The sequence below is a fragment of the Piliocolobus tephrosceles genome, chromosome 2 (assembly GCF_002776525.5).
Source record: "Piliocolobus tephrosceles isolate RC106 chromosome 2, ASM277652v3, whole genome shotgun sequence".
NCBI lineage: Eukaryota > Metazoa > Chordata > Mammalia > Primates > Cercopithecidae > Piliocolobus > Piliocolobus tephrosceles.
In genome coordinates, this window is record NC_045435.1 from 193,384,520 (window position 1) to 193,405,266 (window position 20,747).

General features: G+C 44.8%; 3 protein-coding genes across 6 annotated transcripts in view; 2 read left to right on the forward strand and 1 right to left on the reverse strand.

Moving 5' to 3' along the window:
• The window catches only part of IQCG (IQ motif containing G), a 70,113-nt gene extending 53,437 nt beyond the window's left edge, over positions 1–16,676 (reverse strand). The window contains exons 1-4 of the mRNA XM_023214883.2: positions 16,503–16,676; positions 16,210–16,377; positions 2,291–2,357; positions 760–1,033 (exon numbers count right to left, since the gene is read on the reverse strand). Coding sequence (XP_023070651.1) covers positions 760–1,033; positions 2,291–2,298 — 282 coding nt within the window. The 5' untranslated portion in view covers positions 2,299–2,357; positions 16,210–16,377; positions 16,503–16,676. The remainder of the gene's footprint in view (positions 1–759; positions 1,034–2,290; positions 2,358–16,209; positions 16,378–16,502) is intronic.
• On the forward strand, positions 7,224–12,353 carry RPL35A (ribosomal protein L35a). The gene is made up of 5 exons (XM_023214884.2): positions 7,224–7,385; positions 8,113–8,154; positions 8,336–8,488; positions 10,529–10,673; positions 12,249–12,353. Exons 2-5 carry the CDS (start codon positions 8,144–8,146, stop codon positions 12,270–12,272), a joined length of 333 nt encoding a protein of 110 aa, XP_023070652.1. The 5' UTR covers positions 7,224–7,385; positions 8,113–8,143; the 3' UTR covers positions 12,273–12,353.
• A 185-nt stretch (positions 16,677–16,861) lies between the features above and the next one.
• LMLN (leishmanolysin like peptidase) overlaps positions 16,862–20,747 on the forward strand; it is a 79,053-nt gene continuing 75,167 nt past the window's right edge. For 3 of the 4 annotated variants that reach the window (XM_023214887.2, XM_023214886.1, XM_023214889.1), the window contains exon 1: positions 16,875–17,097. In XM_023214887.2, coding sequence (XP_023070655.1) covers positions 16,879–17,097 — 219 coding nt within the window. In that variant the 5' untranslated portion in view covers positions 16,875–16,878. Of the gene's footprint in view, positions 17,098–20,747 lie in introns of all 4 variants that reach the window. The other variant, XM_023214888.1, reaches the window with a different exon arrangement.

Below are 20,747 nucleotides of genomic sequence, written 5' to 3' on the forward strand. Positions count from 1 at the left end.
CAAAAAAAAAAAAAAAAAAAAAAAAAAGAAAATGTAACGGCTGACACAGTAATGCGGCTGGATATTCAGGAAGGCAAGTTGCAACGTATTCATCAATGACAAGTCATTTTAGATGAAAGCGAAGTGAAGACTGGAGCTGAACTTCCTCCCCCCAGTGTTCAGTTAGGTTTCAGCAGCTGAGAAATACAAGCTGGGTGGACGGCTGAGTAATCCCCTCTCCTCAGTACTGTATTTATACTGATTTCAGTATAGGCCTTTTTGGATAATGCCAATATAGTGGAAAAGGATATTCCGTCTGGTAATGTACCTTCAGTTATGACCATTTCACTCCATCAGTTGAGAGTACATATCTCCGATAGTTAGTGTAGCCCTTTATCTGAAATAAAGGTGCTATTTCCCAAGTGATATTTAATGGCACCAGCCTGGACAACACAGTGAGATCCCATCTCTATAGAACTTTCATAAAAAATTAGCTGGGTGTGGTAGTGCAGACCTATAGTCCCAGCTATGCAGGAGACTGAGGTGGGAGGATCACTTGAGCCTGGGAGGTAAAGGTCGCAGTCAGCCGTGACGGCACCCCTACACTCCAGCCTAGGCCACAGAGCGAGACCCTGTCAGAAAAAAAAAGAAAAAAGAAGAAGAAGGAAAGAGGGAGAGAAAGATAAATCAATACATTTAATGAGATAGGTACTATAAATGAGGGAGAAATAAAAAATAAAGCAAAAGTAACTCATGGTCTCATGGTGAGTGGGTAAATACCATGAAGATGCTCTGTCTTCCTTCGTACTGAACGGGCATGATGTACTTTAGAATAGAGAGCTGGTCTGTGGTGTCCTCTAGAACTGCCGAGATCCTCAGCACATCGGGAAGCGAGAGTGGCTCTCGGGTTTCTAGGATTTCTGGGATGATTTCTACGTCTGTTTCTTTAGGTAGTCTATCTTCTTCTACGGTACTAGGTGGTTTGCCTGTCACTGACACTGTCATCTCAGAATGCCAAACTTTTGGAGGAAGGTTTGAGTCTTCCAGGCTGTCTCTAAGGAAAGAATAAAGAAAAAATAAGTCAGCGACCAATATTTAAACATTACTTTAACTCAAAAGTACAGGCAGCAACGTGCTGGGCTCCTGTGATATTCATGTTGTCATATAATATAACCTAGATTAAAAAAAAAAAGTAGGAGTTGGAGTGTGATTCTGCTAAATATCTTCCATTTTGACCAACCAAAGGCAAACAACTTACTTTTTCTTTCCCCCCCCTTTTTTTGAGATGGAGTTTCGCTCTTGTTGCCCAGGCTGGAGTGCAATGGCGTGATCTCAGCTCACCGCAACCTCTGCCTCCCAGGTTCAAGCGATTCTCCTGCCTCAGCCTGCTGAGTAGCTGGGACTACAGGCACCCGCCGCCACACCCGGCCAAGTCTGTGTTTTCAGTAGAGATGGGGTTTCTCCATGTTGGTCAGGTTGGTCTTGAACTCCCAACCTCAGGTGATCCACCCAGCTCAGCCTCCCAAAGTGCTGGGATTACAGGCATGAGCCACCACACCTGGCCTACTGTTTAATAAAGATACGTAGCTCATGCAATTTGGCTATGCTGATCAATTTAAATTTGAGCCAAAATTACCTTTTTTTCCCTAGGAGTATCTTTAGATGCTAACCAAAAGTGTCTCCTGATGAGTGAAAAACAGAATGTGGTATCCAGCCTCCAAGGTGGCCCAAATGATTCTCACTTTCTAGTATTAATGCTTCTGTGTAGTGTACGCCACACTGAGTAGGACCAGCCTATGTAACCAGAAGGTTATTGTGGCAATGATGGAGTGGGACTTCCAAGGCTAAGTGATAAAAGACATTGCAGCTTCTGCCTTCCTCTCTCAAATCGCTCAGTGTGAGGGATGACAGCTGCTTCGGCATGAGGACACTTCAGCAGCACTGTGGATACATCCATGAGGGTAAGGAACAAAGGCCTCTTGCCGGCAGCCTGCACCAACTTGCCAGCTCTGTCAATGAACCACCTTGGCAGTGGATACTCCAGCCCCCATCAGGTCTTCAGATCATTGCCATCATTGCCACCCATGGCCAACTTCAAGTGCAGGAGAGACCCCAAGCCAGCACCATCCAGCTAACCTGCTCCTAACCTTGGGACCCGCAGAAACTGTGGGAAAGAATAAATGTTTGTATTTTAAGTCACTAAGTTCTGGGGTGACCTGTCACACAGCAGTAGATAAGGTATACACAGAACTTTAACAGAAGGCATAATTTAAATACATGTATACAAAAAACATAGGAATTGTAAACATACTCTTCCATTCTCCTTTAGTTTCGTTACCCTCCGTGGAATATTTATAATCTCACAGAAGTGCAGCTACCTAAAATGGGAAGGAAACACTGAGATTAGTTTATGGGAGTCTTCAATGATGTTTCAGTTATTTCGATACCATTTTATTCAGAGAAAATTAAATGATTATGGGAGCTGTGACTGTCGCCTCTTTGTGCAGAGTGGAGCAGTCCCAGAGGCGAAAGAAACACCGACATCACGGACCGCGGGTCTATGAAGTCGACCGAATTCTTACTGCTCTACCAAACTCAAGACACACGCACTCTGTGAGCCTCTTCTTAAGGTCAATTAACGTTCAACATGGTTTTATGTGTTCCATCGTATCACGATTTTAATTGGTAATCTCTATATACTTGATTTTTTCTATCATTCTAAGTACTCTAACATTTAATTAGATCACTCAATCCATCTTATCCGCCAGATAATGGAATTTGCTCCACATGTGCTTAGAGGAATAATTGAGATGACATTTAGAAAAACTGTATTAATTGGGTCCGGGCGCGGTGGCTCAAGCCTGTAATCCCAGCACTTTGGGAGGCTGAGGCGGGCAGATCACGAGGTCAGGAGATCGAGACCATCCTGGCCAAAATGGTGAAACCCTGTCTCTACTGAAAAATACAAAAAATTAGCCAGGCATGGTGGCGAGCGCCTGTAGTCCCAGATACTCGGGAGGCTGAGGCAGGAGAATGGCGTAAACCCGGGAGGTGGAGCTTGCAGTGAGCCGAGATCGCATCACTGCACTCCAGCCTGGGGAACAGAGCGAGACTCTGTCTCAAAAAAAAGAAAGAAAAACTATGTTAATCCTGGAAATCGGAAATCAGGTTGACACGGCTGTGAAGATGTTACCCCTCCAGAGAAACCAAAACCCTTTCTGCTTAAATGAGCTTTACAGTGAGAACGCCTGTGGAGAATTGTGCGTTGTACTGAATGGACAGTGAGTGGTGAGTTTCCAATGTAAATTCATCCACAATAAAGTAACTCTGAGAGACGTAGTGCAAATATGACTCTTGCAACAAAAATCTGATATGCAAAAATTCAAACATATAAAACAGAATCTTCATATAAATTTGAAAAAATACTTCAAACTAGCCAGATTTCCTGATGCAGGGGCATTTTTAGGAGGAAGTAGCATCGTATTAAGTAGAATATCTTTCTTTCTTTTTTTTTTTAAGATGGAGTTTTGCTCTTCTTGTCTAGGCTGGAGTGCAATGGCATGATCTCGGCTCACTGCAACCTCTGTCTCCCGGGTTCAAGTGATTTTCCTGCCTCAGCCACCTGTGGCGTAGCTGGGATTATAGGCACGTGCCACCACGCCCAGCTAATTTTGTATTTTTAGTAGAGGGGGGGGTTTCTCCATGTTGGTCAGTCTGGTCTTGAACTCCCGACCTCAGGTGATCCACCCGCCTCGGCCTCCTAAAGTGCTGAGATTACAAGTGTGAGCCACTGCACCCGCCAATATTTTTCTTTTGATGATGTTGATTCTTTGTTTTCCACTTTCTTAGGCTTGGGGCATAACAGGTAATTGTGCTTCACAAGGGTAAGACAGGGCTACACTTGTGTAGATTCCAGTGCCTTCCTGCTGTTCTGGCTTCTCATTCCTCATGAGAGAAACCCAGTACTCATTCCTGCCACCTTCTTCATCTGGATATCAGCATTCTCCTAATCCAAACCATTACCAAGGCCTGTGGATTTTGCCTTCTTTTTTTCTTTTTTGAGACGTAGTCTCACTTTGTCCCTCAGGCTGGAGTGCAGTGGCGCCATCTTGGCTTACTGCAGCCTCTGCCTCCGGATTCAAGCGATTCTCCTGCCTCAGCCTCCCGAGTAGCTGGGATTACAGGCACACGCCACCACACCTAGCTCATTTTTGTATTTTTATTAGAGACGGGGTTTCACCATGTTGGCCAGGCTGGTCTCGAACTCATGACCTCAGGTGATCCACCCACCTTGGACTCCCAAAGTGTTGGGATTACAGGTGTGAGCCAAGGCGCCCAGGCAGATTTTACCTTCTATTTCCGTATCTCTCAAGTTGGACCTAGTTGCCTAGTTGTTGCTGTGTTTGTTTGATTTTTTTCCTTGTTTTCTTTTTTGCTTGAACTACTCCAACAAGCACTAAATTGGAAGTGATCTTTTAATTAAAAAAAGTTTTTTTTCTGATATACTGACAGAAGGTTCAGGAAGTGATCTTTGAAAATGGAAAATCTGACCATGTCCCTCCCTAGAACTCTTCAATGGTTTCCCATTGCCTTAGGACACAGAACAAAATTCTTGACTTGGTCCACAAGGTCTGTATGGTCTGGGCCCTCTGTTCCTCTCTAGACCCAACTACGATTGCCCTTTCCTTGCTCTCTGGGCTCCAGCCACAAGGGGCTTCTTTCAATTCTCCTATGGACTCATGCTCCCTTGCAACTCAGGGTCTTTGCACCTGCTATTCCTTCCAGTGGAACCACTCTTCCTTCACCTCTTCACCTTGTAAAGTCCCACTGACCCATCACCAGCTTAAGACAGTGTCATTTTTCTAGGTAAAATTCCTAATATTTTCTGTGCTCTGGGAGACGGACCCGTATGGAGTATATCCATGGGAGATTCCAGAAAGATTCAGTGTAGGGAAATGAAATCAAGCATTTATTCTCCCTGCTCCTTCTCTGCCAGAATATCACTGGTTGGTTATGTTCCTCTATCAAAGGTCATGGCTCCTGTCAGGCAAAATTCTCTCCAAACGTCTCTCTCTGGTCTTAGGTAACTATTTCTTTCCTAGATCCCAGGAGACTCCATCATCCCTGTAGTTTCACTCCTGCTTTACTTTTTTTTTTTTTGAGACAGTCTCACTCTGTCACCCAGGCTGGAGTGCAGTGGTGTGATCTCAGCTCACTGAAACCTCCACCTCCTGGGTTCAAGTGATTCTTGTACCTCAGCCTCCCAAGTAGCTGATTACAGGCACACACCACCACGCCTGGCTGATTTTTGTATTTTTAGTAGAGACAGGGTTTCACTATGTTGGCCAGGCTAGTCTCGAACTCCTGACCTCAAATGATCCACCCACCTCGGCCTCCTAAAGTGCTGGGATTACAGGCGTGAGCCACCGCGCCGGGCCCGTACTTTGTTTTAAAAAGTATTCTGATCATGCTCTACTAATGGGTCATCACCTGCAGTTTGAAAAATGCCTTAAATGACCCTTGTCCAAGTGATCCTTTTCCTGACTCCTCAGGCCAGATCAGGCTTCTGGGCATTCATGCCACTATTTTCCCGCAGAGCTCGGTTCACAGTGGGTTATGTTTGTGTCAGTTTCCCCACTAGACAACTGCTCCAGGAAAGCAGCAACATGGCAACGGTGCTCACAGCTATATCAGGCGCTAAGTCTCAGTGCTCAGTAAGTGTTTGTGGAATGAATAATACATGAACAAACGAATGAAACTCACACTTCATGTGTTACTCCTCCCAGGAGGACTTACATATAGAACTTTGACAAATTACTATCTAATGGTGAACTTTCTAGCACATTTCTTTCTGGGACAGAGAACACTGGGTGGGGTAGTAGGCTACAAGGTACAAGTTCCATTCTGATGTATTTAAGAGAGGATCTGATTTTAAAAGTCATCCTTTGATTTGGAGTCATCCTTTACTCCTCTCTCTCATTTCTCATCCACCAGCAAATCCTGCCAGAATTTAAATAGATTCAGAATTCCAGTACTCATCACCTCTGTTTACACAGCATCACCTCCCATCATATCACTACAGGAGCCTATAATTATCTTCCTGCTGGTGCCTTTGCCTCCCCCCAGTCTCAACACAGTGACTTTGTCAATACGGAAGTCAGATAGAGTCACCCTTCTGTTCAGAACCCTTAAATACTTCCCGTCTCAAAGAGGGGGAAGCCTCTCTTACATACTTCCCATCTCAAAAGGGGGAAAGCCTCTTTTACAGTGGCCTCTCTGCTTAATTTTCTCCACAGAAATTATCATATTCTAACGTGTCATCTATTTTACTTGCTCATTGTCTCGCTCCCCCTCGTAGGATGTAAGCTCCACGAGGGCAAAGATTTGTTTGTTTACTGCTGTGTCATCCTACACAAACCTTGGTACAGAGTAGCCATTCATTAAACTATTTGTTAAATAAATGAATGAATCCATGGGTAACCCAAATAAATATGCAATAATTCAGAAATGTGAATCTCTGGCGTCCATTAATCCACCTCTACAAGTATCTACAGAGGACCTATTAGACACGGACACGAGGCAGCTAAACAAGTTCTCCTAAAAGGGCGATAAAGCCTCCTGCAGGCAGTCCTCCTCATACCTCGGATCCAAAAAGAAGAATGGAAGTAAGAATTTAAGTTATTTCATTCTTTTTTTTTTTCTTTTGTAGAGATGGGGGAAGGTGGTCTCACTATGTTGCCCAGGCTGGTCTCGAACTCCTAGCCTCAAGCGATCCTCCCGCCTCGGTTTCCCAAAGAACTGGGTTTACAGGCGTGAGCCGCCGTGCCCAGTCTCATTTCTTGAGAGAGATAAATAAGCAGAGGGCAGAAAAGAAGCATAGAAAAATAAAAAAGAGAAGGAAGCGGTCCTGCTGCCTTCGTGCCCCCGGCCTTTCTCTTTCATGCTAGGTTAGGATCCCAGAATTTCCGTTCTGCCTATTGCTTGTGGATCGAGGGATATGCACCCCCTGTTGGCAAATCAATCTTACAATCATTCTTTAGGCAGTGGGAACGTCCTCCACTCAGGGTGCGCCTTTCCACCTACGGCGTCCGGTGACGCAGGAAGTAAACTAAGCTGTTTCTATGGCAACGCACAGCTTTGGCGGATTTAGCTGGCTACCATTTTGCCTACCCCGGTTCCCAAGTAATACATTTTGCAGCCTACCAAGATGAAAGGACTTAAGAAAATAATTGTAAGAGTGCTCTTGAATGTGGCTTATTTCAGTGCGAAAGCGATTTCCGAGGATTGCTTTTCTGGCGTTTGGAGAAGATGCCTAAATTGAGGGCGGGGTCGAGAGATGTTTAATCCCACAAGGCCACGCAGCGGGGCCTCGTCGTTCTCTTCCCGCCATCTTGGTTCCTGTGGAGGTGAGTGAAGCGCCTGCTGCTGAAATTTGGGGGCAAATAACCGGAGTAGGTTTGTTCCTATACCTCGGCGAGTCGCCGGTGTGTATCGGAGTCTCTGCCAGCCACTGATTTCTATGGGTTTCAAGAAGAGGGAGAACAGGATGGAGCAGATGTTGGGCCGATGGTGCTTGGTCCCCTGACGCCCGGAGAACGGCTGCCCGGGTTATCCCAGTTAAATTCCTGGGCCTGAGCGGAGTGAAATGATGATTTTGTTCGTCTGCAGTTGTCCATGAGGCAGTGCTTCCTTTCGGCTAGGGTTTTTCCGTTTCCTCCCAGTCCGAACCTCCCTTTGCTTGTCTGACCAGTCTCTTCGCTCAGCTTTTCTCCGAGACCCAGCCGATGCCTAAGTCTTAGGTGTGAGTCTGATGAAGTCTTCATTTCTTTTCCTGAGTGTTGCTTCCTGATAATGGCATGCATTTCCTCAGGCTTTTCTAAGAGTCATTTTTGTGACTCTTGTCCCTTAGTTTTGTCTTCATTCTGAAGTTTGCTTAGATACCAGCTGTTCCCTGAGGTTTGAATGTCTTGCCGGAGCCTGCGTTTCGTGTGGATGTTCTGGCATAGTTGTCCCCGTACTCCTACGGGAAACCCCCATCCCAAAGGAATTTGCCTTCGGGGCCTAAACGAGAGGGGACGAGGTGGGAAACTTGCGTGGCTTGGTTTTAAACTGAATCTTTTTGTTTGTTTTAAGGCCTGCTGGGAACGGGACTTCTAAAAGAACTATGTCTGGAAGGTACGCGTTTTGAATATGGTTGCTCTTTGTTTTTGTGTGTTAGACGTGAACGTTTAAATGCGAGCTTAAAATTGGCAAGAAAAAACTTAGATGTTTGCTCTGAGTAACTTTTGGGTGGGGATTACAATCAAACTGGTTTTCTGAAGCTTATGTTTCATGTTGTGTATCTTTTGTGTCTTAGGCTGTGGTCCAAGGCCATTTTTGCCGGCTATAAGCGGGGTCTCCGGAACCAAAGGGAGCACACAGCTCTTCTTAAAATTGAAGGTGTTTATGCCCGAGATGAAACAGAATTCTATTTGGGCAAGAGATGCGCTTATGTATACAAAGCAAAGAAGTAAGTTTATGACACTGGTAGGTTTTGGGTTTTTATTTTGGGATCTGCCTCATTTTCTTTTTTATATAACAGAGTCTTGCCCTGTTGCCCAGGCTGGAGTGCAGTGACTTGGTCTCCCTCACTGAAACCTCCGCCTCCCGGGTTCAAGCAATTCTCCTGCCTCAGCCTCCCGAGTAGCTGGGATTACAGGCGCCGGCCACCACACCCGGCTACTTTTTGTATTATTAGTAGAGACAGTGTATTGCCATGTTGGCCAGGCTGGTCTCAAACTCCTGACCTCAGGTGATCCACCCACCTCGGCCTCCCAAAGTGCTGAGATTACAGGCTTGAGCCACTGTGCCTGGCCTCATTATCCTATTAAAATAATAAAATATTTGGCTGAAGTACTTGGTATTGGTTTTTATGTTTTTGTGACAAGAGTCTCACTCTGTTGCCCAGGTTGGAACTCAGTGGCCTCACTGCATCCTCTGCCTCCTGGCTCAAGCGATTCTCCTGCCTCAGCCTCCTGAGTAGCTGGGCTTACAGGGGTGCGCCATCATGCCCAGCTAATTTTTGTATTTTTACTAGAGAATGGGTTTCCCCATGTTGGCCAGGCTGGATTGGTATTGCTATGGCTTCTATTTTGCATCATTAAGGAACTTAATGGGGAGTCTTAGAAGGACGTTACTTCTGTAGGTGGTGTTGGATTTAGGTACCTTTTGCACTTGAAAACAATAAAGGTGCTAATTCCTTATATTGTGATCCTTTTAAGGTTTCTAATTTTTTTTCTCGGCTCCTTTTGCTAGAATTTAAGGATTTTTAGAACACTTGACGCCTAATGCATTTTGTTAATGCCTTAAAAATACGGTTTTTTTTTTTTTTTTTTTGAGACAGTGTCTCACTGTGTCACCCAGGTGCAGTGGCATGATATCAGCTTATTGGCTCACCACAACCTCCACCTCCCGGGTTCAAGCGATTCTCCTGCCTTAGCCTCCCGAGTAGCTGGGATTACAGGTGCCTGCCACCACACCCGGCTAATATTTGTATATTTAGTAGAAACAGGGTTTCACCCTTTTGGCCAGACTGTTCTTGAACTCCTGACCTTGTGATCCACCCGCCTCGGCCTCCCAAAGTGCTGGGATTTACAGGCGTGAGCCATGGTGCCATTGCACTTTAGCCTGGACAACAAGAGCAAATCCTGTTTTCTTCACCCACTCCAAGCCAGTTAAAATCTCTGGGAAAGGGTTTTAATCATTGCCCCACTTTTTCTTCTACAGCCAAGAATAAATTTTAAGTCAGTTCAGTGGCTCACACCTGTAGTCCCAGCATTTGAGAGGCCTAGGTGGGAGGATTGCTTGATGGCAGTAGGTAGAGGCTGCAGTGAGCTATGATTCGGCCACTGTACTGCAGCCTGGGTGACAAGACAACCCTGTGGTCTTTAAAGGAAATATATATAAAGTCGCATCCTTTGTACATTGCTGGAACCTCAGTGGTTTCTCTCATTCAGTAAAAGCTCGTCATTAAGGGCTCCATAATTCTCTTATCTCAGCTGGGATTAACCCCTTGGTGTCTTCAGTCTTTCCTCTGGTCAGGACACACCTTGCTTGGCCCCAGTGCCTGCGCTAGTCATCCCCTGATCACTTCATGGCGCTTCTCCCCCTCCTTTCCAGTCTTTGTTCCATTGTCACCTCAGTGAGACCTTCCTTGGCTATTTAAAATGGCAGGTAATTCCTCCTTTCTGTACACACAAACATCCTCACACCTGTCCTTTTGCTGTTTTTTCAGTATTGCCTCTGTTATCATCTGACGTATGTATTTCCTTACACTTGGTTATCGGTTTTGAAAGGGATTTTTGTTTTATAGCTGCTGTGTTTTACAGAAGGGTCTGGCATACAGTAGGTACTCGATAAGTATCTGTTGAAGGAATGGTGTTCCAGGCATTTAAAGTTTCTCAGGTGATGAAGTGGGTAACCAGGGTTGAGCCACTCGTCTAGAGGTCACCTTGAATTTGTATCTAACTATATTGGCCTGTATTCCTCTTCTTTCCCTTTTTAAAATCAGCAACACAGTGACTCCAGGCGGCAAACCAAATAAAACCAGAGTCATCTGGGGAAAGGTAACTCGGGCCCATGGAAACAGTGGCATGGTTCGTGCCAAATTCCGAAGCAATCTTCCTGCTAAGGCCATTGGACACAGAATCCGAGTGGTGAGTATGGTTTTTAGCAAAGTGGATGTCTGATGAATCAGACTGAGGTCAAGGTGTTGCGCTTTGACTTCTGAGGACTTGTGTGGTTGCGAAATTGACACCAGTAAATTACACTGCAAAATTTGTGTATTGCAGAATGCTGGGGAGAAATAGTAATTGAAAGAATAGGTGTTTGGTGTTTTGTCTTTTTGTTGTTGTTGTTACCCAGGCTGGGGTGCAGTGGCATAATCACAGCTCACTGCAGCCTCGACCTCCTGGGCTCAAGTAATCCTCCCACAGTCCCCCAAGTAGCTGGGACCATAGGCATGTGCCACCACACCCAGCTAATTTTTGGGGTTTTTGTTTTGTTCTGTTGTTTTTGAGACAAGGTCTCACTTTGTCACGCAGGCTGGAGTGCAGTGACATGATCTCAGCTTGCTCCTGACCTTTGCCTCCAAAGTTCAAGTGATTCTCGTGCCTCAGCCTCCTGAGTAGCTGGAATTACAGGCGTATGCCACCATGCCCAGATAATTTTTTGTATTTTTGCAATGATAGGGTTTGTCCATGTTGCCCGGGCTGGTCTTGAACTCCTGAGCCCAAGTGATCTGCCCATCTTGGCCTCCCAGAGTGCTGGAATTACATGCTTGAGCCACCACAGCCAGCCTTGAATACATAGTTTTCTGGTGAAGATACTTATTGGGCACTGAAGTAATTGCTAGAAAGCGACAATTCAGCAGTTACTTCTGGCATAATTGTTAATATTTTGCCATTTCCATCATGTCAGTCTTGTTAGAACAGGTGTTAGTAGCTTTGTTTTGTACATGAAGAAAACAGACCCTCTTGTTCCTAGGTCTGAGGTCTTTGGTGCCATCCTTGGAGTTTAAATTTTTCTCAATTTTCTCTTGTAATTTTTCTCAAATAGTTCCTACTTTTTCTTCAGGGTCCATTTTGGAATGTAGACTGTATATTCTTGGGATCAAGAATATATGCATACTATGTATTCTTGGGGCCAGGGGGTACTGTTGAACCCTGCTAAGTGGTTCATTGGGGTTTATCAACAGAGGAGGCTTTTCCTCTGTCTTTAGAAGAAGCAAAATTAAATGTATCTTCAGTACATGTTTTTCTTTTTTTTTCTGAGACTGGAGTCTCACTGTCGCCAGGCTGGAGTACAGTGGCGGGATCTTGCTTCACTGCAAGCTCCCAGGTTGAAGCGATTGTCCTGCCTCAGCCTCCTGACTAGCTGGGACTACAGGCACGCACCACCACGCCCAGCTAATTTTTGTACTTTTTAGTAGAGACAGGGTTTCACCATGTTGGCCAGGATGGTCTCCTTCTCTTGACCTTGGGATCCGCCTGCCTGGGCCTCCCAGAGTGATGGGATTACAGGCTTGAGCAATAGCACCCGACCAGTACATGTTTTTTAAGAGTGCTGGTTCTTAAGGTATGTTCACATAGAGACTGAAAGCTATAAAAACTTTCCTTTCTACTAGAACATGTAATTGGTTGCCTTTCAGAGATGTATCCATATTACACTTCTTGATTTGTAGACTTATATGTAACATTCACCTAATGTTTTGTGTTCTTTTTTCCCCACAGATGCTGTACCCCTCAAGGATTTAAACTAACGAAAAATCAATAAATAAACGTGGATTTGTGTTCTTATATTTTTGTTAAGTGGATTAAAGAATTTATTACCTTAAATTGATTTGCTACATGCTTAAAATGATAGAGGTTGCCCAGCATTTTTGGAGTACAAGGAGATCAGAGACACGTGATGAAAATTACAGGGCGAGTTCAGAGATTTAGAAGGGAGCGGGTTTTAATTCGAGTGTCTTTGACAGAGTCTTGCTCTGTTGCCCATGCTGGAGTGTAGTGGTGCTCACTGCAGCCTCACATTCAAAGGCTCAAGCAATCCTCCCTTGGCCTTTGAAGTAGTTGGGACCGCAGGCTCATGCCACCATGTCTGGCTCATTTTAAAATTTTTCGTAGAGGGGGTCTGACTCTTGCCCATGCTGGCTTCAAACTCCTGGGCTCAAGGGGTCCTCCCTCCTTGGCCTCCTGAAGTGCTGGGATGAGAGGTGTGAGCCACCACACCCTGCCAAATGCTTTGTAATACTATGCATTTGTTCAGTACAGATTGGGAAACTTAAAATTTGAATGGAGATTATATTGATGGGCTTTGGCAGTTCATTTGGATAGACTGGGATGAGAAGCTCTTGGGAATTGTGACTAGACAAAGCATTCCAGTATATTAAATAGAATTGAGCCATATTACTCCACTCATAAAAAGCAATCCTATGGTAGGTATATGGAGGTTGGGAATAGTGCACGGAAAGGTGGCAGCTTTCTTTAGCTTCGTGTTTTAATCTGGTATAGTGCAAGATTGCACTTTAAGGAAGTAAGCAGGCCTCCCATATATTTTAGATTTCTTGAGAATATGCTAAAATAAAACAGCTAAGGCATCAGTTTTGCAGTATGGTTGTAGTTTTTTTTTTTTTTTTTTTGAGATAAGGTCTTGTTTTGTTGGTCGGGCTGGAGTGCAGTGGCATGATTACAGCTTACTGCAACCTCCACCTCCTGGGCTCGGGCAAACCTGCCTCAGCCTCCTGAATAGCTGGGGCCACAGGCATGTGCAGCCACACCCAGTGAACTTTAGTTATTTGTGGAGATGGGCCTCACTATGTTGCCCAGGTTGTAGATTTCTAATTGATGCAGTAACAGTACTTCCCCCGCCACCCCGCCGAGGGTTATTGATGTCTAAAGCACAGGTAGGTTTTTTTTTTTTTTTTTTTTTTTGAGACGGAGTCTTGCTCTGTCACCCAGGCTGGAGTGCAGTGGCCGGATCTCAGCTCACTGCAAGCTCCGCCTCCCAGGTTCACGCCATTCTCCTGCCTCAGCCTCCGGAGTAGCTGGGACTACAGGCGCCCGCCACCTCGCCCGGCTAGTTTTTTTGTATTTTTTTAGTAGAGACGGGGTTTCACCATGTTAGCCAGGATGGTCTCGATCTCCTGACCTCGGGATCTGCCCGTCTCGGCCTCCCAAAGTGCTGGGATTACAGGCTTGAGCCACTGCGCCCGGCCAGCACAGGTAGTTTTTTAAACTAACAGATCTTTAAATTGCACTGAAAATGTCAACAAGAAACTGGAAGTTTGCCCCCTAATCCCTTTTGCAGTTTTGAAACGTGTATGGGTTCTCTTGTCTCTGCTGCAAAAGAATTAACATGCTGGAAATGTATTAGGGAAAGAGGGTGAAAGAAAGGACTGGGTGGGAAGAGCACACTGGCTGTTGTGTTACTTGGTCTGAGAAGGAAAATGTAGTAAGGGAAAAGACTGGGAATACTGTCCCAGCTTTTCCGCTTCCCCTTCCTCCTAGTAACCATCCTGTTACAAACCTGCTAACCTACAAAGGGTAGTGAGATACACTGACCCAAGAGAAAGCAGAGGTTCCTCTGTGACATTGGCAGTTGTAAGAAAGGTTCGGTCAGTCCAATGGTGGAACATAGGCAAAAATTGCCATTGTTGGAGTCCCATGTTTCATGGACAGGGGCTTTTATTAATGCTCTGCCAGACTCATTTATTAGGATTGTGGTTTTAAGGCAAACAGTGCGTTGATGCTGTATTCACCAGAAGTAAGCCATACTTTTTCATGGTCAAAACTTCATTGGAAGTTGTATATTAGAATGCTGATGAAACTGAACTTGGGAATGACGCAGTCAGTGGGAGGAAGTGCTGATCTTGGACACCCACTCCAAAAGGCCAATATAAGCTTAAAGTACCTATTGTGTTCATTGTGCCAGTTAAATAGATGTGATCAGTACTCCTTGGGGTATTCAGGGATAGAGGCATGTGGGTATACTGGCTACATAACATAAAACTATAAAGTGTAGAAGAAATACGGAGGCATCTCAGAGGAAATGGCAGGAAGATTTTAGGAACACAAGTAGCTGACTGGAGAGTCCAGAAAACTAAGAAATGCCACATAAGACATCTCTTGTACTGAGGATCTTATGATTGTTCTTGTGTGTAATAACAATGTCACTGAAGAACTTGATTGGCAGGAAATTTTAAAATTTACTCATTTGAGACAGAGTTTCTGTTGCCCAGCCTGCAGTGCAGTGGTGTGATCATAGTTCACTGCACCCTTGAACTTCTGGGCTCAGGCAATCCTCTGCACACAACCTCCAGAGAATCTGGGACTACACGTGCATGCCACCCACGTCCAGTTAATTAAATTTTTTTTCGGGGTCCCAGGCTGGTCTCTTAATTCCTGGCCTCAAGTGATCCCCCTGCCTTGTTCTCCTAAAGTACTGGGATTACAGATGTGAGCCACCATGTCCAGCTCAGATTAATATTTTACATCCCAGTGGCAGCCCAGTATAAACAAGGGAAAATCGGGTGGGCTTTGTTCAGTCTCAAATGGCTAAGATTCTAACATGTTTCTGGCTATGCGGGCTGGATAGGTAATGGTGCATTTACAAAGTTGGGGAACCAGGGGATGGTTTTGTGGGAGGAGCAAAAGTTGAATTTGAGGAAGCGGTAAGATGTTAACCGACATATCCATGAAGACTGATGAGTATTTCAGGTCTGGGTTAGACGTGGAGAAGTGAATGGTATTCTGAGTAGAATAGATGAGAGGAATGGAGGTGCTTACACAGTAAGTGGTAGGCATCTGAGCAAAGCGGGGAAAACAAAAGGTTGAGACTTTAGGGTAACTCGAGTAACTTACATGTGCAATGGCAAATGAGACTCGAGCAAATACATGCTCTTCCTTACCGAGATGATGCAGCATTTGTAAATAATGAATTTACAATTTTTTTCTGCTCCCATACCGAGATTAAGTCAAAAGTACTTAAGTCACCATTGCCAAAGTCCCGTGGTTTACAGGAAAGGGCTTGCGTGGCTGGTATTTTGTTCACGATGCCTTTGAAACAGCTTTGCCTCCTGGCTGGGCGCAGTGGCTCACGGCTGTAATCCCAAACACTTTGGGAGGCGAAGGCGGGCGGATCACCTGAGGTCATGAGGTTGAGACCAGCCTGGCCAACGTGGTGAAACTATGTCTCTACTAAAAACACAAAAAGTCGGGAGTGGTGGCGTGCGCTTGTAATCCCGGCTACTCGGGAGGCAGAGGCAGGAGAGTGGCGTGAATCCAGGAGACGGAGCTTGCAGTGAGCCGAGATTGCGCCACTGCACTCCAGCCTGGGCGACGAGTGAAACTCTGTCTCAAAAATAAAAAAAAAAAGAAACAGCCTTTCCTCACCATAACACTATTGTAACAGCCAGGAGCTCAGGATGACTGGTTCCATTCTATTCACAACAGCAGTTTATTTGTGGTACTGTAGTGGAAAGGGCACGTTTCCTAAGTTACAAATTTGGTTTGGAATCCCGCCTTCCACTAGTTGTGGGATGATACACACATTATTTAGTGACTATTTACTTGTAAAACGGTAATACTTAAGACACCACCCCATCCTCATATCTGAGTCCGTGATCTCCACCCAGTTTGTAACTTGAAGTTTTCCTTCTTTCCTACCCCTTCATTTCCCAGTATAGTAGTTTACCTATTCAACTCCCGTTGCATGACTTCCAGCTCAGTGTTTTGAGTTCGTAGTTTTACTTCTTAATGTCATGAGCCACTGGGATCTGTCCCAGTTTCCCATTTTGTATAGTTCCTCACGGCTCCCAGGATCTCCCTTATCTCAGGTGCAGTGGCAATTCTTGGTTGGAAACTAAAAGATGGAGTTGAGTAAAATAGTAAAGGGTGTATCGTTGATTTTTATAGGAAATGGCCTTAGTTAAGTAAAGCGCCTACAGTTGGCGACTCAGGATAAGTAAATGAAAGTATTCCACTCACCTTTTCCTACAGAGGACTACACTGAAAGATTTTGCAGAGGGTTGTATGTCCGTCTAAACACCTGGCACCTAGTCGGTGCATATCACTTTGGTAAATGAAAGAACTGGAAAACTGCCTCAGACACCCACACACGGCCAACGCCCGCGCGCCCTACTTCCTCCCACAGCCCCACTCACGTGGGCCTCCAAACAGCATTTATTGGCCGGCTTCGCGCAACGAGACGCGATGGACGTGATCACCGCCCTCATCTTCTGCCGCGAACTTCCAGCGGGTGACGCTGTCCAATCGGAAAGCACCTTTCCTCGGGCGGGGGCCTCCGTCTGCCCCGAGCGGCGAGGGGCGGGGCCGGCGCGGGCGCAGAGGCGTCACGCGCTCCATGGTAACGACGCTCGGCCCGAAGATGGCGGCCGAGTGGGGAGGAGGAGCGGGTTACTCAGGCTCAGGCCCGGGCCGGAGCCGGTGGCGCTGGAGCGGGTCTATGTGGGTCCGAAGCGTTTTACTCCTGTTGGGCGGGCTCCGGGCCAGCGCCACATCTACTCCCGTCTCCTTGGGCAGTTCCCCTCCCTGCCGGCACCACGTCCCCTCTGACACTGAGGTAGGGCGACCGGGGCGGGAGCGGGCCCTGTCAGGGTAAAGTCGTCCAGAAGGAGCAGGCGTAGGAGGTAGTGACTGGGAGAAGGTATCCTGGATGAGAAAGCGAAATCGGGGCAGAGCCTGAACTCTTACAGGCCTGGGACCCGCTCTCAGCTCCCTACACCCTGCAAGTTGGCTGTTAGGCGCTCAGAACAGTATCACTTCTGTGCGGAGGGTTGTGCTTGGCAGTAGCCTCGAGGAGTGCTTTTCAAACTTGAGCGTGCATCACAGTCACCCGACGCACACGGTCCAACACAGATTGCCGCCCCCAGTCCCCCACTTAGTGACTCAGTGGGTCTGGGATGAGTCCCCAGAGTTGACAGTTTACGTTCCCGGCCGGTTGGTGATGTATGCTTGTCTGGGGACCACTTTAGGAACCGCTGACCTGAAGTTTCGGGAAGACATTGAAACGGAACGCAGAGCCAGACAGAGGCGTTGGAGGGATGTTGGGGGCTCACTGGAGACAAACTTCAGGTTTCTTTTTACGTTGTGTCGTCGCTTTGTTTGCTTTACCCGGTTCCTCTGCTCTGGAAGTGCCTGCCGGCCTCCCGTCCCGTTTTTCTCCCTGCTTAAATACTTTGTCTCATTTCAAGTTCCCCAACCTCAAGGCAGCCTGCCGAAACCCCCACAGCGGAATATTCTTTTCATGAAAAAGTATATCGTATCTGTACTCCCTCCTGGCATTTAACCAAGTACTGCTATGTGGCAATGGCTTATTTTTTCAGGCGTATCTTGCCTTTGCAGTTAAATTGTAAGGTTCTGTGGGATGAGGTTTGTGTTTCATACTTTGATTCCTTCACAGCCTTTAGGTCAGAGGTGGGTCCACGATAATCCATATTCCTTGAGAAAAGGAGGGACAGTACCTGGGGGCAGGGCTGCATGCTGATACACACACGTTCAGTTCGGTCCAGAAATCTAAAGACACTCATTTTTACGGTAATTTCCCAAAATGTTACATGCATACTCTTCATAACCAAGTGAGCCAAAATATTAACTTCGGAGTTTATAGCTTTTTTGCAACTTTTATCATGACACTGCATTTTGGCTCAATTCTTTAAAAAAATTTCCCACAGAACCCTGCACTTCTCTCTTTTAATTTGGATTAAAATAAGAGAAAGAGTCCTGGTCCCTAATACGTTTCCCTGGTTCCTCATAGAGTATGTAAGTACCCTGTCGTCCTCACCATTCTCCTTGCTTTAACGTGGACACAAGAGTATAGGCAGGAACTACAGTGTTCACTGTAGTTATGCTAATGACTACACCTCTGTTCAATGCTTCTGGGAATTACAGTAACTTTTTTGTTTTTGGTGGTGGTGGAGAGCTCCAAAACAGTTTACGTTTTAACTTGTTCTCAACTAAAACTTGTAAATTTTGTTTTTACCTTTTATTACGCCGGTACAAACAACATCAGAATAATGAACCCCCGTGTACCCATCACCTAGCTTTAACACCTAGCTTGAAGGTTCTGCCATTCTTGTTTCATATACTTTCAGCCATTCCTGAACCCCCTACTTGAGTTACTGTTATTTTGAAAAGTTTTTTGGTAAAATTTACATATATTGAAATGCCTCAAATGTATCCATGCACATTCACATAAAGCATACAACCCATCACAACATAGAACATTCCCGCATCTCCAGAACATTCCCTCCTGTCCTGTGCCAGTCACCTGTCCACCTCAGGCAACTAGTTTTCTAATTTTTAAAAAAATACTAGATTAGTTTGGCCAATTCTAGAGCTTCGTGTATATGAATGGAATTATACGGTATGTACTCCTCTGTATTTGGCATCTTGCTCAGCATTATGTCTGTGAGATTTGTGTTGTATGTGATAGTAATTTATTCCTTTGAATTGCTGAGTATTCCACTGAATGCCTCTATCACAATTTGTTTTTCCATTATCTTGTGCAAAGATGGGTATTTTGATCGCTTCCAGATTTTAGGTATTATAAATAAAGCTGCTGTCAATATTCTTGTATGTAATTTTTGTGGATGTATGTTTTCATTGTTCTTGGATAAATACCTAGGGGTGAAATTACTGAGTCAAAGGGTAGGTGAATGTTTATAAAAAATACTAACCCTTTCTCCAAAATACTCTACCATTTTACACCCCCATCAACAAAATATTAGTTATGGTTGCTGCGTATTCTCACCAACAGATGTCCTTTCTAAGAAATCTTTAAATACCCCAGGTCATAAAAATATTCTCCTGTGTTCTAGAAGCCTTCACTTTTAGGATTATGATTCATCTCAAATTAATTTTTATATATGATGTGGCATAGGGGATCAAGATCCTTTTTTTTTTTTTTTTTTGCCCCATATGGGTATTCAGTTGCCTTATGTACCTCAGTAATAAATATTTAAATCAGACAGTATTGTAAGCCTTCTTGCTTTGTTCTTCCTTTTCAAAATGATTTTGGCTATTTTAAGGCTTTTACATTTCCATATAAATTTATTTATTTTTTAGCAGGGGGAGGCTCAAAGAGAGATCCATATAAATTTTAGAGTCAGCTTCTCAGTTTCTTCAAAAAAGCCTGATGGGTTTATGATTCAGATTGCATTTACTCTATAGATCATTTGGAGATAATTGACATCGAACGGTATCAAGTCTTTCAATCCATGAACATAATGTATGTTTCTCCATTTATTGAGGTGATGCATGATTTCTCTCAGCAATGTATAGATCTTGCATTTTTTCTTCCGTTTTCTTTTCTCTTTTTTTGTTTTCGTTTTTGTTTTGAGACAGAGTCTTGCTCTGTCACTCAGGCTGGAGTGCAGTGGCAGAATTATAGTTCACAAGCAGGCTTGAACTCCTGGGCTCAAATGATCCTTCTGCCTTAATCTCCCAGGTAGCTGGGACTACAGGTATGTGCCACCACACCTGGCTAATTTTTTATTTTTTGTAGAGACAGAGTCTAGGCGGGTCTCGAACTCCTGGCCTCAGGCGATCCTCCTGCCTCGACCTCCCAAAGTGCCAGGATTACAGGCATGAGCCGCCATGCCCAACTGGATCTTGCATGTTTTTTGTTAAATGTTTTCCTGAGTCTTATTTTTTGATGCCATTGTTAGTGGAATTATGGTTAAAGTTTTCCAATTGTTTGCTGCTAGTATGTAAAAATACACTGCTAGTATGTAAAAATAATTTTTGTATATTAACTTTGTCTTCTGAGACCTAGCTAAACTTATTTATTCTAGTAGGGTTTCCTCCCTTACAATTTTTGATGTTAGCAATGTATTAACTATAAATAGGAACAATTTTTGTTGTTGTAGTTTTGTATCATTTATGTATTTTTTCCCCCTTATTGCTCTGGTGAGGACATCCAGTTCCAGGCTGAGCAAAAGTGAGATAGCATACCTCCTTGCTGTTTGTTCCTGATCTTAGGACCAGTCCTTGACCATTAAGTATGATGTTAACTTTACATTTTTTTATAGTTCCCTTTATCAGACTGAGAAAGCTCCCTTTGGTTTCTGGTTTCCTGAGGGTTTTTATCCTGAATGGGGACAAATTTTGTCACATGCTTTTTGTTTTTTTCTGATAATTATTGAGATAATCATATAGTTTCTCCCTTTATGAACTGTTCTGTGGTAGATTACATTGCTTTTTCCAGTAGGA